The sequence below is a fragment of the Bos indicus x Bos taurus genome, chromosome 29 (assembly GCF_003369695.1).
Source record: "Bos indicus x Bos taurus breed Angus x Brahman F1 hybrid chromosome 29, Bos_hybrid_MaternalHap_v2.0, whole genome shotgun sequence".
NCBI lineage: Eukaryota > Metazoa > Chordata > Mammalia > Artiodactyla > Bovidae > Bos > Bos indicus x Bos taurus.
In genome coordinates this window covers 8,308,395-8,321,314 of record NC_040104.1, presented here as the reverse complement: position 1 = coordinate 8,321,314, position 12,920 = coordinate 8,308,395, and the positions used below count along the sequence as shown (strand labels likewise).

General features: G+C 62.2%; 1 protein-coding gene across 1 annotated transcript; it reads left to right on the top strand.

Annotated features, from left to right (window-relative positions):
- The first annotated feature begins 812 nt into the window (after window positions 1-812).
- On the top strand, window positions 813-7,808 carry SLC22A12 (solute carrier family 22 member 12). The gene is given in 11 exon segments (XM_027531940.1): window positions 813-1,628; window positions 2,223-2,327; window positions 2,815-2,969; window positions 3,041-3,197; window positions 5,307-5,430; window positions 5,602-5,717; window positions 6,490-6,538; window positions 6,682-6,895; window positions 7,383-7,421; window positions 7,424-7,527; window positions 7,566-7,808. Coding segments are annotated over 11 exon segments (1,635 nt in total). The 5' UTR covers window positions 813-1,227; the 3' UTR covers window positions 7,737-7,808.
- The last annotated feature ends 5,112 nt before the right edge of the window (window positions 7,809-12,920 follow it).

The window sequence follows — 12,920 nt, the reverse complement described above, 5'->3', positions numbered from 1 at the left end:
GGGATCTTCCCGACCCAGGGATCGAACCCACATCTCTTATATCTCCTGCATTGGCAGGCAGGTTCTTTATCACTAACACCACCTGGGAATGTGGCCTCTGGCTTTAACCTGGACAATCAACCCCCTTGCAACCAAGGAGGTCTCTCCTGGCTCGGGTCCAGTCTTTCTTGAGTCCCCCACCCAGCGTGCACTGCTCCCCACCCCACCTCAGCTGTGGGAGGTTGGCCAGCTCCTGCTGCACTGCTGAGGGGGGGGCCCTGGCTTTTAAGCAGGATTCAACAGGAGGGTTTTGTAGTGTGGGGATGGGCTGAAGGGACAGGAACAGGGGCAGGGAGACCAGGGAGGGGACAGCTGTAGAGACACAGAGGTGGGGGAGGAGTTAGCAGGGCTCGGCCACTGGAGGGGTTGACAGGTGGGGTGCGGGAGATGTGAAATAAGATTAGGGATCGAGGAGTGGATTTGGGGAGGGGGCAGAGATCTTGGGGTGATGCTGAACTTGAGGAACCCACGGGGTGCCTGGAGACACTGAAAGACTCAAGAGAGCAAAGCGGTGGAGGGGAGGGCATTAATGACGGCAGACATGTGGAAGGGAGGGGCCGTGGGCAGGGGGCTGGGCCACGGCGCTGGCTGGGACGCATGGGGTTTGGATGCCTGCTGGTGACTCGGGCTACACACACACACACACACACACACACACACACACACACAGAGTCCTCACAAAGCACGGATGTCGCTCCAGCCTCACACCAGCCCCCAGGTTGAGAGGACCCCGGGCAGCGCCTCTCCTGGGTCAGCCCTCAGTGCCCCTGGCACAGGCAGGTACGAGGCGGCAGGGGTGCAGAGGGGCAGAGCTGAGGCCGCCCAGCCCACGCAGGGTGGGAGCTGCGGGACCTCTGAATCTGTCCCTCCCCCAGAGCTGGGTTAAACTTTACCCGAGGAAGTGACTACGAAGCCCTCTTCGTCACCTGGTCACAGTGACCCCAGCCTGAGTGACTTCAGCCTCCTCTTTCCCCATTTCCCCAATCCAGCTTCTCCCAGAGGTCCAGGGGCAGCTGTGTCTCTGGGGAGGTGCTGGTGGCTTCAAGGTCACACCTCATAGACTTAGGTCGCAGCCAGAGCCACCCTGAGTGACGGCACCCAGAGACCCCCCAGGCTGAATCTGCATGGCGGGCACTGCTGCCATGCCCTGGGCAGCCTCTGTGAGGTGGGCGCCTCCAGGCAGGCTCCATGGCTTTTTCTGAACTCCTGGACCGAGTGGGCAGCCGGGGCCAGTTCCAGGTTCTCCAGATGGTGGCCCTGGTGGTCCCCATCACGTGGCTCGCCCCTCAGAATGTACTGGAGAACTTCTCAGCCGCCGCGCCCAGCCACCGCTGCTGGGTGCCCCTCCTGGACAACAGCATGGCCCAGGCCAGTGTCCCCAGGGCCCTGGACCCCCAGGCCCTCCTGGCTGTCTCCATCCCACCAGGCCCCAGCCGTGGGCCCCACCAGTGTCGCCGCTTCCGCCACCCACAGTGGCAGCTCTTGGACCCCAACGCCACGGCCACCAACTGGAGCGAGGCTGACACGGAGCCGTGTGTGGACAGCTGGGTCTGCGACCGCAGCGCCTTCACCTCCACCATCGTGACCAAGGCAGGGGCCTCCCCTCAGACCCTCCCCAAGTCCTGACACCCTAGAGGCCAAGGTACAGATCACAGTCGGCTGGATTCAAAATGGCCCAGTCCTGAGGGACGGCAGGGGGAGTCCCACCACTGTTGGCCTCCACATTCACAGGCAGCTTCCAGTTCCTCCTTGGCCACATCGTCCTACCAGGGTTGATGGCAGGAATGAGCTTGCAGGAGCCTCAGGGGCAGTCCGCAAAGAGTCACTGGGTTCCCAGAGGCAACCTCCAGCGGATGTGGGAGACAGGAGAGGCGGCCCACCCAGCAAGCAGGAAGGGGACTCTATGAAACAGAGGGAAGCGGCCTCTGAAAGCTGGGAGAAGGCGCCAGCGTGGGTGGCTGCTGTAGAAGGGCCCGGCAAGGCGGCGGATGAGCCCAGAGAGGGCCTGACCCCGGACCTGGGGCAACAGGGAGCTAAGGAGGGGCTTAGGCAAGGGGTGATGACCCCCAAGGTCACCGGGCCGGACACCCAGCCCTAGCTCCCTGGGCCTTCCCATCTAGCACCCTCGCCGGCCCCTTTCCCGCCTCCTGAGCTCAGATCCCCGGCCCCCTCCTCTCCCACCTGTGGGACCTGGTGTGTGACGCTCAGGCCCTGAGGCCCATGGCGCAGTCCATCTACCTGGCCGGGAACCTGGTGGGAGCGGCTGTGTGCAGCCAAGTCTCTGATAGGTGAGGTGCCTGGTCCCCTCGCTGCCGCTGCGCCCCAAGACTCCGGGCCCTGACTGGCCCTGAGCTGGCGGGTCTGGGGAGAAAACTCCATTTGATGTGGGTCTTTCTCCTGAGACCCTCCAGCTGTGCTGCTGAGCAAGCTCAGTCCCTCTCTGGGCCTCGGCCTCACGGACTCCCCTCTGGGGCCATGAAAGGTCATTGTTCTCATCAAACATTCACTGCTAAAGCCTGCTCAGCCACAGGTTGCTACTTGGCTGACCAGCTGCTGCTTGGCTGCCGCTGCTGACGGGGAGCTCACCCCCTGCCCAGTGCCTCAGGGGCCGCTTCCTGTGCTCACAAGCCCTCTCTCTGTGGATGCAGAATGTGGGTCTGGACCCGGGAGTCGCTCAGTGGGCAAGCAGAGGGCAGGCTCCAGCGGTCCAGACCCCCACGGCCAGCGCCGTGGCACCCCGTGGACCCGGCCGCCCTCCCCGCATGCATGCCGCAGGTTTGGGCGCCGGCGGGTGCTGACCTGGATCCACCTTCGGGTGGCCATGGCAGCCACGGCGGCTGCCTTCACCCCCACCTTCTCCATGTACTGCCTCTTCCGCTTCCTGACGGCCTTCACCGTGGTGGGCACCACGCTGAACACCTTCATTCTCCGTAGGTCCCCGACCCTGGCCGGGCAGGGGAGGCTAGTGCGGGCTCCCAGGCCGACCCACTTGGTCTTGCAGTGGCAGAGTGGATGTCAGCACAAGCCCGCGTCTTGGTGGTGACTCTGAACTCCCTGGGCTACACCTTCGGCCGGGTCCTCCTGGCTGCGGTGGCCTATGGCGTGCTGCAGCAGCTGGCTGTCTCCGTTCCCTGCTTCCTCTGCTTTGTGTACTCCTGGTGGGTGCCGCCCAGCTCCCTCCCTGCAGGAGACCCACCCTCCACCCTGGGCGCAAAGGCCTGGGATGCAGAAAGCCAGAGGGGAGCCACAGGAGCCTGGCATGGCCCCAGCTCCCCACACCCCCTACACCCTGACGCAGGGCCTCTCCTTCCCCTGCTCCTCCCAGGCGTCTCCTCCCCCTCCCTGCCCATCACCTCTCAGCCAGTCCCCTCCCCTGTCCTTGCCTGCCTTGGCATGTGTGCCTCCGGGCACGTGTTCTGAGCCCCTCCTTTGTGCCAGGCCTGGCAGCACTAGGCCAGGTCGGGGCGGATGGGATGCAAAGCTACAACACACACACACACACACCACACACAGCACTCCAAGAACACAGTCACTCCTCAGAGCAGGAGGCAATCACATCTCATGCAGCAGCTCTGAGCAGAGGTACCTCTACCCAGCCAGCGGCCTTCAGGGTTGGCAGACTGGCCCCCATATCACGAGAGTGAAGGGCAGAGGTCAGTGAGGCGGACTCCAGGGCCCGGTGCTGATGCTGGCCCGCTTGCCCTGGCAGACAGGCCCACACAGGGGCTATGGGCACACGTGCGTTTGTGACTCCGCTACTTCATCACTCCAACAAATGGCCACTGAGTACCAGCACAGTCGGGGCCCTGGCTGTGCCTGGGGAGACAGCAATGAGCAGGAGAGAAATCCCATACATCAGAGTATCACAGACCACTCAGTTTAGGGGGCCCATCTGAGGAGGGGACCCCATGGCCGCTCAGTTCCCACCAGCTTCTCTGCTTCTCTTCCAACCCAATTTCTCGTCGTGAGACACGTCTGCACATGCCAACCCACGCCAATGACCCCGCCACCCTTGCCCGGCCACCTGTCACTCGGGCCCTGCAGCCCATGAAAGGGCACCACTGTCCTCTCCCAGGACCGCCCCTGTGCCCATGGCTCTCCTTCTCCAAACGCTGCAGGCCCCCACCCCGCCCCGGCCTGCCTCTCCACGGCCTCCAGCCACCTGGGTGACGTCCCCATCTCTACTGTCTCAGCATCACAAACGTGGCATCTCCTTAGACCCGCTCCTCCCCGGGGCCTCCCCAGCGTTGACAGCAGCCCCCACCCACAGGTACTGGAGTCAGAGTCGCCCTGACACCTCCCTCTCCTTCACGGCTCCCACACACCTAGTCCAGCAGGTCACGGGGTCTTGTCAACTCTACCTCTGATGTGCGCTTTAATCCCCCTCTCTGGCTCTGCAAACCCCCAAGGACCTCAGGGCCCCACCTGCTGCGGGGGGAGCGTGTCTGGCTGGGGCACCTGTGTCCAGCGGCAGGAGCCCGTGCAGGGTGGTGGGCACGGAAAGGGGTCCGAAGCCTGGATGGTGCAGGGGGTCTGGGCTTGATGTTGAGGGGCTGGGAGACAAACTAGTGTTAGGGGTTAGGTCCTGCCACAGGGAGGGGGCGCTGGGAGGCGTGGGGCTGACTGGCACCCAGGAGGTGGTGACTGTTGCCTGGCATGGGCGAATGGGCCAAAAGTGAGGCAAGGGCCGTGGGCTAGTCGCCTGCAGGGGGCGCTAGAGGCGACGGGCGCTGGTGACTAATGGTGCAGGTGGAGGGGGTCCGAGCCCCACCATGGGTGTGAGGATGTTTGCAGGAAGGGGCTCCAGGGGAGGGGCCAGCTCAGGCAGGAAGGAGTGGCCATGGGGTGAAAGGCGGGCAGGAGGGCCCTGTGACGTTCAGGAGGGCTGGACAGTGGGGCCCCTGGTGGGCCTGCAGGACGGCGGTCCTGGAGCCATCAGGGGCGTGTTCACTGCACACAGGCCCTCCTAGCCCTGGCTCCCAGGTGAGGCCGGGGGAAGGGCCTCGGGGTCAGGAGGGAGGCAGGAAGGAAGGACAGGGACCCCCAACCCCAGCCCAAGAGAGGGAGGAGGCAGAAAGGACCTGGCCCCCGCAGCCAGCGCCCTTTGCTGCTTGCCAACCCCCCTGCCCCCCGACTTCAGCCACCCTGAGCCTGGGGCAGCCAGTGAGGCCACTCCTTTGGCAGAAGGGGCAGAGAGGCTCGTGCAGGCCAGGCCCTGGGGGGCACAGGCAGAGACCTCCTGCTCTCCTCCCTCTCCCCAACCCCAGGTGGCTGGCAGAGTTGGCACGATGGCTCCTTATTATGGGCAGGCTGGAGCGGGGCCTGCGGGAGCTACAGAAGGTGGCCACCATCAGCGGGAAGAGGGCAGTGGGGGACACGCTGACCGTTGAGGTGAGGCGAGGCTGGGCCTTCCCCCAGGGCTCAACCCTCAGACCCTCTCCTGTCCCTGAACAGGGTCCCTGGCAGACAGACGGAGGGCCCCAGGCCCCCAGGATGGGGGTCGTAGGGAGGAGGGCCAGGCCATTGACCGCATGCTGACAACCCTCCCCACCCTCCATCCAGGTCTTGCGCTCAGCCAAGCAGGAAGAGCTGAGTGTGAGCCAGACTCCTGGCAGCCTGGTCGCTCTGCTCCACACTCCTGGACTGGGCCTCCGGACCTGTGTCTTCATCCTGTGCGGGTAGATGCCCCTCTAGTTTGCGCTTAACGACCCCCACCCCACCCGGCCCCAACCTCCGCCTCTGGCTGACCCTCGGGCCACCAGCAGCCAGGGAGCCTGGAGTCAGGGCTCTGCTGGCATCCACTGGCTCTGCTGACTCTTCTACTGGCCCCACTGGCTGAGAGGGCCTCTAAGACCAGGCCTGCAGCACCGACTCCCTCCATCAGGCTCCCACAGGAAACTGCCCAGGGCCAGGAGGACTCAGGCCGGGACAGGTCAACAGGAGAGATTAGCAAGGAGGATACATAGCAAAGTTGCTGGGAGAACCACAGAGCCCAACAGACAGAGGAGGCAGTTGGAGAACTCAGCGGCAGAAAGGCACGTCTACCCTGGGGCTTCCCAGGTGGCGCTAGTGGTAAAGAACCCCCCTGCCGATGCAGGAGACGTAAGAGACCCAGGTTCTATCCCTGGGTCAGGAAGATTCCCCAGAGGAGGGCATGGCAACCCACTCCAGTATTCTTGCCTAGCGAATCCCATGGACAGAGGATCCTGGTGGGCTAAGTCCATAGGATCACAAGAGTCAGACACGACTGATGAAGCTTAGCATGCACGCACGCACCCTAGTTTGGAAGAACCAGAGAGGAGGGAGAGGGGTTATCAGAGACCAGGAGGCAGGACCACAGAGAAAGGGGCTGGTCAGTGGAAGCTGGAGCCATGGAGAGGACGCAGCCACTGGCAACAAGGTGCCCGGAGAGGGAGCAACACTTCAGCTTTGCCCTAGTCCTGCCTCCAGTCTCTCCCCAGTGCCTCCCATTGGCCAAAGCTCAGGAGACGCGGCACTGGCAAGGGAACCTGGGAAATGTAGTCCATAGCGACCACCCCACCAATGGGTACAGAGCCAGCAGGGGAGGCTGGAAGCAGGTCGGAGAGCAAACCAGCTGCCCCATCCCCAGCCTGAATTCACCTGCGCACCCCCACCCTCAAGTTTGCCCTTGGTTTCACCTTCTATGGCCTGATCCTGGACCTGCAGGCCCTAGGCAGCAACATCTTCCTGCTCCAAGCCCTTATTGTGGTCGCGGACATCCCACCTAAGGTCGGCACCATGCTGCTGCTGGGCCACCTGGGCCGCCGGCCCACACAGGCTGTGATCCTGGTGCTGGCGGGGCTCTGCATCCTGGCCAACGTGCTGGTGCCCCACGGTGAGCAGGCGGGCCTGGATGCACGTGGCTGCAGCCAGAGGTTCCCTACCTGCGAGAACTTAGGCCACGAAAAGAGACCTCTTTTTCCCCCATCAAGAGGGCACTGGACTAGAGTAGGGCCCACTTAGGAAGGAGGCTGCTGGGCCGTCTGGACGAGATGGTGGCAGTCCACACTGGACAGCATCATGAAAAATTGTGGAGACAGAATAATAACTGTGATAGATTGCTGGGATTGGGGGGGAGGCGTGTTGGGAAGGGCAGAGAAATGGAGGGGGTGGAGGAGGACTCCCAGGGTCTGGATCTGGGAGTCTGGGTAGGAGCAGACTGGGCGGGGGGTGGTGGGGCAGGGAATGTCGTCACTTAGGACACAGTGCATGTGTGAGGTCTGGGGACACCCAGGTGGAGGTGACAAGCAGACATTTGGAAGATCATGGGGAAAGCCTGGGACCCCCGCCAACAAGCCTGCCAACCCCATTTCTATCCACAGAGATGGGGGCCCTATGCTCAGCCCTCGCCGTGTTGGGGCTCGGGGAGTGGGGGTTGCCTTCACCTGCTTCGCCATCTACACTGCCGAGGTCTTCCCCACTGTGCTCAAGTGAGGCCCACAGAAGCGGGACTTCCGGGCTGGGAGGGTGCTGTGGGCGTGGCCTCCCCTGGGGCCCTGTGCCAGATGGCCACCCAAGCAGGAGCCATCCTGGGGCCTCTAGTCCGGCTGCTGCGCATCTATGGCGACTCCCTGCCCCTGCTGGTGTGCGGGGTGGTACCCGTGCGGAGCGGCCTGGCTGCGCTGCTGGTGCTGCCCGAAACCCAGAACGTGCCGCTGCCCAACACCATCCAGTGAGTGGACGCATCCCCGACCATTCCCTCCGCCCTCCCTGGAGCCCCAGAACAGGGCAGGCCTGGCCACCCACCCCCATTGCCAGGCAAAGGGAGAAGCAGAGGCCCAGAGAGGGACAGGACTGGCCTGGAGTCACACAGCACCTCCTTGGGAGACTAGAGGCCCAGGGCTCAGCCTCCCAGCTGACAGTGTGGGCTTGGTCCCCGGCCCTTCATTCCGCCATTTGAGACCTGAGTGGCCCACCTACCCCCAGCTCCACCTTGAGAGAGGTCAAGGGGGCAGCATTTTGTGAGGTGGAGAGCTGAGGGTGTGGTAGTGGTACTGGACATTCTCATGGGCCCCAGACTCTACTCCTAAAGCCCCGAGATGCCTATCGGGGGCGTCACTCCCCATCCATCCCCCATCACGTGCCCAAGAGCAGGGCAGCCGTATCTCCCGAGTCCTCAGGACAGACACAGGTCAGGAGTAGTAACTTGCACCCACGAGACACAACCCCTCCGTGTCTTTCCTGAAGAGTGGTACAGAAGGCAACACGCTTCCAGGGACGCCCTGTCCTGAAATCCACAGGGTTTTGGGCCTCCTGGGAAGCCTGCGATGGGATGACTTCTCGGCAGAAGGACAGCAATGGCCTTCCTTTCCAGAGGGCCTGGGGGCTGCCCCTCCAGCTGAGCCTGGCCTCGCACTGTCTAAGGAGCCGCCTCCAACACAGAAAGGGCAAAGGATGGTGTGACTGGCAGGAGTCTGCCCGGTACACCGTCACCTGCCCCTCCCTCAAGGCCGCAGAGAGGAGCAGAGCCCGCAGTCAACCACGTGCTTCCTCACCGCTCACTGCCCCTGAGCTGGGAGGCTGACCGCCAGCCCCTCACAACCTCGCCAGCTTTTCACTGCACCCCAGGGGCTCTGCAAGAGCAACAGTGAAGTCTCATATCCTCAGCTTCATCAGAAAGATGGCTCCAGTCCCTCCCACGCCCTCCCAACTCCAGCCACCCGGCCATGTCTTCTGTCTGGATAGCCTCTGCCACCTTCTCTCCCTGACAACAACCCCCGCCTCCTCCCAGACCCAGGGCCCAACACAGGGCTTTAGTGAAATTCTCACATGGCTGTGACCACACACCCGTCCCCCAGCCTACCAGCCTGTGAGTTCCCAGAGGGTGGGGTGTCCCCATGTCCCCAGCTCCCCTAGAGCAGAGGGGCAGTGGTGCGAGGGAGATGAGAGAGCGAATAAAGGAACGAACAACTGCCCCTCTCCGGCTCTGTGATGTGCCCCAGGGTCTGCCTGGAAGGGGAAGTGGGGACTCCTTGCTGGGGCCACCCTTTCCTGGGCCAGCTTTCCTGCCCTGAGTGCCAGCCAGGGGCTGCATTTTCCAGCCTCTGTTGTGGACCAGGCACCGACCAGGCTGGACGCCTCAAGGCATCATCTCGTTGCATCTTTTCCTGAAGCCTTTGAGGCAGATGTGGCCCCATTTACGTGCGGGAAAACCAAGGCTCACAGAAACTGACTGCCGTGACACCGAGCTAAACGGGGGCAGCGTCAGCAGTCGAGCCAGGTCCGAAGGTCTCCGGAGCCAGCTCTGGCCACTACCCTCCAGCCTGCACTCAGGCCTCACAATCCTGGCGCTCGGTGAAGCTTCTGGAGGGCACAGACACCATCTGAGAACCATCCAGAACCCCTGCACTGGCACCACTTACAGGGAAACCAGGGACAAGGGCTCAGATGGAAAGGGATGACCCCTGAGCTCTCATGGCCCAACTCACACACACGTGGGTGCCCAGCAGGCCTCCAGCAGCCATGCCATCTGCTGAGCCTCCCCTGACCTGAGCTCAGGTGCTCTCTGGTCCGCCTGTGTCTCTGCTTCCAGGTGCCTCAGCAGAGCGCCACACACCTCTACACACACACATCAGTGGTGTGTACACACGCACACGTGGGCACACACATGAGAAGGCTATCGGGAGATCAGGAAGCAGCTCCCTGGCCCCAGGAGATGGGCTCACTCCCTGGCTTGGTCTTCTCTGCCTGGGCCTCTGGGAGGTCATGACCTTTAGCTATCTGCCTCCAGTGAAGACCCCAGGACAAAGGGGATGGGGCGGGGATCGCATTGGTAAAGATACCCAAAGATGAGGCTGTGCCCCCTGCCCTGGACTTTCTGTCTTGTCCACCTGCTGCCCAACTGAGCCCCCGCTGCCTTACTTCCCCTTGCTTAGCATTCCTTAGGGCCCCAGGGTGGCCAGAGGCTTCCAGAAGGCAGACCCCAGGGCTAGTGGAAGATGACTCCTCGTCTCCCCGAGGGTGTCTTCCAGCTCAGCAAGTGCTCAGAGCCGTCTGTCTGCCCATATTCAGAAGGGCCTTGCTCCCGGTCCTTCCAGGTGGTCTCAGCCTGCCAGGACCCGGGGGGCCCGCCTAGTGCCCACATGGCACTCCTCACTTAACTCGTGTGTGCGTGTTCAGCCACTTCAGTTGTGCCCAACTCTTTGCAATCCCATGACCTGTAGTCCACCAGGCTCCTCTGTCCATGGGATTCTCCAGGCAAGAATACTGGAGTGGGTTGCCATTTCCTCCTCCAGGGGAGCTTCCTGACCCGGGGATCAAACCCACGTCTCTTACATCTCCTGCATTGGCAGGCAGGGTCTTTACCACTAGCGCCACTTGGGAAGCCTCACTTAGCAGGACCCGGACGCTGGGAGGCCCAGGGCCCTGGCCCTCTGGGGCAGTGAGGGAGAAAGTGTCATCACCATGGCGGAGTGAGTGCCCTGCCAAGGGCAAAGGGGCCTCCCTCAGCAGCAACCACAGGCCTGCAATCAGTTGGGCTCTGCCACCCGAGCAGCAGGCCTTCACCTGGGATGCACCCTCCCTCTTGATATCCATCACAGGGAGCTTCTGGCCCAGCAGCTGCTAGGCACCCTGCAGGGCACCCCTGCCAGGCACCCCTTCAGTCTCCTTCCCCCACTCCCCCCATCATAGCAGTAGAAGCCCCAGGCAGCGGGGACAGGAAAATGCCTCAAGACCCACTTTGGCGATTCTCCTGCCTCCAGCCAGGCCTGCAGCTCACCCGGGAGGTGTGTGAGGAGGGGCAGCGCCGGCCACACAGGCCCCACATCCACTGCCAGGAGGGCCTCGTGCCCAAAAAGGCCCCGCGCTGGCGGAGCTTGCGTTCCCACACCTGGGGGCCTGCCTGGCCAGTGCAGGTCTTCACAGTCAAAGGTGTCAGCCAGGCTTCACTGTAAGCTTCTTCCCCAACCCCGTCCTTTGTTCTCCCCTCCCACCCCCTAGAATCTCCTGACACATCCCTGCAAGTATCAGTGTCCAGGAGCAGGGTACGCAGAATTTCACCCATCCCCATGCTGTTCAGACTCTCCTGGGGGTCACTGCCAGCCCAGCCAGACACCAGGAGCCCAGGTCAGGCCCAGGCGGTAAGTTCAACATCAGATGCACAGGATGAAGGGGTTAAGACCAAGGGGACTGTCTCTTACAGACAAGCACACTGAGTGAGTGGCAGAGGCCAGGAGTCTTTCCTCACTACTGAGTCCTTGGGCGGCAGGGCTCTTAGCTGCCTCACACAGAGAGCAAAACACAATCGCACAGCCACACGGCAATGAGTCAGAAGGGAGTCCATCTTCCAAGTCCTGCACTGTCCTTCTTTCTGATCCCCTACTCCGATAGACTGTTCGAGGCCACTCTAGAAATTTCTGGAGTAAGGATGTTCCCTTCTTGACACCAAGGAATGCCTGCCTCCTGTGTTTGTTTTCTTTGGCTAGTGGTGATGGGGGCAGGAGAACCCGAGATAAGTCTCTACTTCTTGGACAGGGAGAGCAGCAGCAGAAGACCCTGGGGTGAGGCCATCACCAGCACAGGGACAAGACATCCTGACAAGGCTGCCCCGCATCTGGCCTCGCGCAGGCTCCCGCAGAGGGTGACAGCTGACCTCAGCGAGTCTGCCCTCCAAGACTGTGAGCAGTAGGAGACAAGTGAGGCCCAACCCTCCTTCCTGGTGACTGGTTCAGGAGAGAGGTCAAGTCCATGGAAATCCACCCCCTGGGGCGGCTGGGGGAGGACTCACTCTCCCACCCCTGTTAGGACTCGGGGTGGACGGAGGACTCTCAAGGGCCACTGGGACACACCCCATGAGGGGAAGGGTCCCATCACAAAAGCATCATCGCAGAATGGAGGGATGCGGGGGGAGATGAGGTGGATCTGGATGGGGTTCCGGTGGGCATTGAGCCCAAGGACGCTGGGAGGTGTCCAGGCCTAAACAAGGACCAGTCTTATGAAACTGTTGCAAGAATGCGCTGGCCAGGGGTGGAAGTTCAGGAAGCACAATAGGGCGATGAAGGAGGGCGATGAAGGAGGGCGATGAAGGCTGACGATGAGCCAAGAGCTCGAGAAGGCAGAGCCTGGAGCAGTGGGGTGGGGGGCAAGACCCACCAAGCAGAAGGCAGAGGAGACCTGAGTGATAGAATGTGGCTGAGTCCTGTCTCCAAAAGCCTGGTGCTCCAGCGTGGCCCCCTGGCAGATGCAGACTCACCCACACTCCCGAGGATGCAGGAGTACAACCGAGGATGCACGGGCCCTCATGTACAACCTCCACCTTGAGAGTCTCGGCTTCTTTCGACCAAGTGGATGAACAAATACAGACCCATCTGCGCATGTCTGGGACCTTGGGGACCTTTCGTGTCCCCATGAAGAAGCAAACAGCTGGTCTGAGGTGTATGGACCCTTCTCCCACCTGCAGCCCCAGGGGCTACCCACTGTCAGCCAGTGGGGGGCAAGGTCCAAACTCTAGAGATGTAAAAGGGGCAGAGACCCCGCAGTTAGGTGGAACTGGGGGAAATTTGGACTCAGATACTGACCCACCTTGAGACCTTGGACTAGCAGCTGAAGCTCTTCCCACCCACGAATAACATTACCTCCCCCGAGGGCTGTGTCAAGGCTGTTCCCCCCACTCCCCACGCACATGCAGCCACCACCTTTCTAGCCACTAGAGGGCAAAAGGATGCTCCCACCTCGGGATTTGTCCACCCCCAGAGTCCGCCTGCCAACGTAGGAGACACAAGAGACTCGGGTTGGATCCCCGGCTAGGGAAGATCCCCTGGAGTAGGAAATGGCAACCCACTCCAGTATTCTTGCCTGGAGAATCCGATGGACAGAGGAGCCTGGTGGGCTACAGTCCATGGGGTCGTAGAGTCAGACAC